Source organism: Cupressus sempervirens, chromosome 2 (assembly GCF_028749045.1).
Source record: "Cupressus sempervirens isolate cs-2001-9-10 chromosome 2, ASM2874904v1, whole genome shotgun sequence".
Taxonomy (NCBI): domain Eukaryota; kingdom Viridiplantae; phylum Streptophyta; class Pinopsida; order Cupressales; family Cupressaceae; genus Cupressus; species Cupressus sempervirens.
The window spans coordinates 751,984,741-751,989,901 of NC_143119.1; the positions used below are offsets into that span (position 1 = coordinate 751,984,741).

General features: G+C 34.7%; 1 protein-coding gene across 1 annotated transcript; it reads right to left on the reverse strand.

Annotated features, from left to right (window-relative positions):
* Nucleotides 1–903: 903 nt before the first annotated feature.
* Nucleotides 904–2,670, reverse strand: LOC149575599 (uncharacterized). The gene is made up of 5 exons (XM_089816055.1): nucleotides 2,490–2,670; nucleotides 2,071–2,369; nucleotides 1,235–1,303; nucleotides 1,077–1,142; nucleotides 904–988 (listed from the first exon to the last, which is right to left on the reverse strand). The coding sequence occupies exons 1-5, from the start codon at nucleotides 2,539–2,541 to the stop codon at nucleotides 956–958; spliced, it is 519 nt and encodes a 172-aa protein (XP_089672181.1). The 5' UTR covers nucleotides 2,542–2,670; the 3' UTR covers nucleotides 904–955.
* Between the last annotated feature and the right edge of the window lie 2,491 nt (nucleotides 2,671–5,161).

The window sequence follows — 5,161 nt, forward strand, 5'->3', positions numbered from 1 at the left end:
TGAATTAAACTTGATAAACAAATGATAGAGAAGGAAAACTTTAAGCATGAACAAGATCATAAATCATATGACGATGACATGTTGCAAATGATTAACTTATGCTTAAACAGTGATAAATTTTATTGTTACTCAATATTCTATCAAAGTTTCGAACATATTAGGTATTGAATTTAATGTCATACATAAACATATCTAATTTAATGTCATACATGCACATATCTAATTTAATGTCATACACGAACATATCTTATTTAATGTCACACATGAACAAACATATAATATAAAATGATAACCAATAATGTCATGTACATTAACAAACACATAATATATTATGATAACCAATCATGTCGCATATGAACAAACATATCATATATTAACCAATAATGTCATAAGTCGAATAATGTCATACATCAAATAAATGTCATACATCAAATATAAAATGTCATAGACATCAAATGTGTATCGAATATGTCCATTGATGCCTATATATATATGTCTAGATCAACTATATCTTTTCCTTCCCAAGAGGGGAAGGAAACAAATCTCTCGACGTCTTCTGTCATCGTGTCAAGGGAGATGGTGGAGATGATAGGGTCCTCCTGACACGCTCGCTCGTCCTCTTGTTGAGGCTCTTCTCCAACTCGAGCTGATACAAACAAAGTAGATATGAATCAGTATTTATTATATGTTGAAGTCAAATATATGTACAGACAAAATCAATTATTTTCTTACCGCCATCAAATAGTCACTCTGTACGTCCACCTCGAAGGCTCGTGGATGATCAGGCGTGACGAGACCCTACAAAAATTCAATAAATATAATCACTTATAAATAACATTAAAAAATTTGAGACTAACTATTATAAACAACAACTAAAACGGAGAAAATTCTTTCATACCTCAGTCAATGGCTGTGAGCTAGCCATAGCTGCGGCCACTCCATGATCAACAGACTGTCAGAGATGAGGAGGTGTGTCCGACGTCATGAGCTGCATGCCATAAAATACACATTAAATGTAACATGAAACATGAAACAAATATAATCAAATGAATTAAATTAACATGAAACAATTGTACCTGTACGAAGCTCGTACGATGTCTATGCTCTGAGTCCATACTAAAGGTTGAGGGTCCTGTGGAGAACTGATGCACATGCATAATTTTTTTTTGTCAATCCTTAATATGATAACTTAATAAATATATGTATTAATTTAAATGATTAAATCGATACATACCTCTGGACTCGTGGAGGGGACAAAAAATGGGGCCGGAGCATCGATGCTAGGCTCGGCAACACTCTGACCCTGAATTTTGAACAATGTCAATAGATGCTAATTAATTAATCATTCACTATACATATGAAATGTGATCAAATTAGTAAATTATAATTTTAATTTACCTGTGTGTCAATTCCAAATGTTTCGTTCAAGAACTGATCAGTGACGAGCCCATCATCCGCAGCATCTCCAGCATGAGTGCCAAATGTGCATAGGGATCCGCATGAAGTGCACATGTGACCATGACACACAGAAGGCTCCCCCTCAACTAATGGGCCCATGGAATGGATGAGGGTCTGCATCAAAGCATTAATGGTCCCTAGAGTGCTGGCCTCTACATGTTTCTTCACAACTAAAGGAATAGTCGCATGCTCACGCTGTGGCTTGACCACAAGTGCCCTAACTATATTAGGGTCACAACGTGCTCCCGTCCTCTTGAATGATGACCCCCCACCTCTACCCTGGGAGTCTAATAGATCAAAATAATTGGGGATCTCCCCAAGGACAAACTCACAATACAATTTCTTCAAAAAATACATTGGGACCTCGTGATTGTTGCAAGGAGGGGCATCAAAAACCATCCACCATCTATCCCAAAAATGATTTCTCATAGCATCATGTATACACCAATGGATGGGGAACCGTTTAGTACCCTCTCTAACAGTATTTTGCTCACCGAGTTTTCTAAATAATTCACATATTGAACCTTTTGGTATTTCTTTTTTTTTAACATCTTCATATGACAATTTATTTGCATAAAATCTTTTTTGTTCTTCCCTCTTAACCCACCAAACATCTAACTGACCAGTAACTGAGGCTATCTGGGTCTTAATGGATTCGAGGGATGATGCCAATTGAGTCCTCATTGGATTGGTTTGTCCAGCTTGTTTCAACCGACCAATGAGTCCTTCTAATTCAATTTTGCCTATCTCAATTTCATTTAATATATTTTCTTGTGTGCCTGGTGGAGGTCTTGGAATTGGTTCAGGTTGTGGAATTTGTTGTTCTTCGGGAGGGTTTTGTGGATTTTGGTTTTGAGGTTCTTCAGGTTCTTGAGGGTTTTGTGGATTTGCCGGTTGATTATGGACATTTCCTGATAAAGAATCAATTGAAATCCAAATGAATAAACAAATCTAAATAAAAATTGTAAAAACCCTATAAAACAATATGAAAAACATATAAAATAATGCAAAGTCAAGTTTAGATTACATACGGCATCGCCGTCGGCGTGCTGGTGATCTTGGATTTTGTCGGCGAGGAGGCATATTGGCAAGGGATGTTGAAAATGAATTGTTTTCCAACTCGCGTGCGTGCTGCCCTTATAAACAGTAAAAATCACTGTTAATATGATGGGCCGCGGGTGTGCAGCCCATCATTTATAAAAAATTTTGCTTTTTAATAGCGCATGTGCGCTATTGAAAAATGAAAAAAAAAAAGGCTTGTCACCTTTTTGGCACCACAACTCGGTGCATATGCCCCATTGTAGCTATACAAAAATTGGGCAATAATAATTAGACTGAAAGACCCAATTCCAATTCGGAAAGGGAGACCTATTCTAATCATTCAAAAAATGTACCTTCAACAAAAGATTCATCTTTTTGAGACACACTTCCATCATTCCTTCCAACAGGGGAACCAATTATAGAAGAAGAGGAACTAACCTCAAATAGTGTGGAAGAAATTGCACAAATATACACAAAATTGGACTCCACAAGTTAGGAACATTTTTCTCAAGGAATTCTCTGAAAATAAATTATTAGAAAGTAAAAATCAAATCTTTGTAAATAAAGATCTCAAAATAGAGATTTAAAAAGTATTACTACCATCTTTTGACAAGTCAAGGGAAGAAATTGCTCAATCATGTGTTCAAAAATAAGATACATATTTATCTTTTAGCCATGTGACTAAAGAAAGTACCATCAAATTTTATGTGCTTCATTTAAGAGGAATAGCTCATGATTGGTGGCATTATGGTCAAAAAATACTAGGTCATAAAAAATCACTACTTATAATGAATTCACACAAAGTCTTATTAATAGATTTGATGATAAAGATTTTGAATGGTATTTCCAAGAATTAGCTAACCTAAAATAAAGAGGAACTATATGAGAATATTCAGGTAAATTTCTAGAGTTATTTGTCTTGATTCCTAATCTTCATCAAAAAAGGGTCACCCATATGTTTATGGAAGGACTTAAGGATCCTATTAAGAGCTTAGTAAAACCTCTTGAACCTTAGAACTTAGAAGAATCCATTAGAAAAGCTTTAAAAGTTGAGATTAATATACCTAAAGAAATATCCAAATATCATATGAATAAAACATCTCACCAAGATGTAAAGAACCATGGAGCAGAGAACATTGTTGTCCGAAAAGAGAAGAGTTATACCAAAAGATCATATGCTTTAAATGTAAGACACCATGAACTTGCAACAATTAATGCAAAGAAGGCCAATGAATAATATAGAAGAGTCAATTGAAGAAAATATATCTTGAAAGAAACAAAAGATCGAGGAGCATGAGCACGGGGCAATAGTTGTTGTTACACAAGAGAATGAGCATATAGCTTTTCGAATAAAGGGGACACTTAGAGGACAAGTAAAATTCCTTAATGGATTCAAGAACTACACATGACTTCATTGGAAGACACATAGTAACAAGAAGAAAGCTAAAAACTAAAGAATGTAAGGGATTCAAAGTAGGCTTTGGGAATGGCTTCATAGACCATTGCACTACTATAATACCCTAGTTGGAAATCAACCTAGGAGGTCACATGTGAAAGAGGAACTTTTATGTAACCAATATCCAAAATGATATTATCCTAGGAATTTCATGTATAAATTCCTTAGGATGATTCATAATGGACTATCCTAATTCAAAAATATGCTTCAAACATGAAGGGAAAGAAATTACACTTAAGGGGATACCATATTCTTCCCCAGATGTAGTCTCTTGTAAGAAAATGGCCAAAATACTCACTCATGACCAAGGTAAATGGGTCACAAAATTTATGGTAATGGATAAATCTAATCCTCAAGGAAAAAACATTCATGTAGTTATCAAACCAATATTGAAAAGATACAAATAGGTCTTTTAAGAAATTTCCCTAGTTCTCCCCCCAAAAAGAGGTTTTGAACATTCTATAGAATTAGAAGAAGTGGTAAAATCAGTGATAACTACTCCATATCACGACTTCAAAAAATTCAAAGAAGAAAGAGAAAAGACAATTCAAGAGTTATAGGAAATGGAACATATCCAACCTAGCAGCAGTCCATTTCCTTCTTTTGTAGTATTGGTCAAAAATAAAGATGGTACCATGAGGATGCGCATTGACTACAAAGCCTTTAATAAGAAGACCATAAAAATAGGCATCCTATCCCAAGGATAGATGATTTAATGGACGAATTAAATGGAGCATGCTACTTTTGAAAAATTGATCTACGATTTGGATACCACTAGATAAGAATGAGAAAGGAAAATATTCCAGAAACTACCTTCAGATGTCACTGTGGACATTTTGAATTTCTAGTTCTTCCATTTGGCCTCACCAATGCACCAACAACTTTCCAATCTTTGTATGAACCACATCATTTGACAAAACTAAGAATATTTCTACTCATGTTCTTTGATGATATACTTATCTATAATAAAACATGGGAAGAGCATTTGTGGCATGTCAAAAAGTTTTTGAGAATTTTGGAAAGAGTCATTATATTCCAAAATTTCAAAATGTGAATTCGGGTCAAAGGAGATTATATACTTAGGACACTATTACCCAAGTTTTAGTTCATATCTTTTTGCTCTAGGGTTTTGATTCAAGTCAAGTGCCAATGTCTCGAGTCTATGTCTAGATTACCCTTAAGGAATTTCTCCTCTCATATATCCTT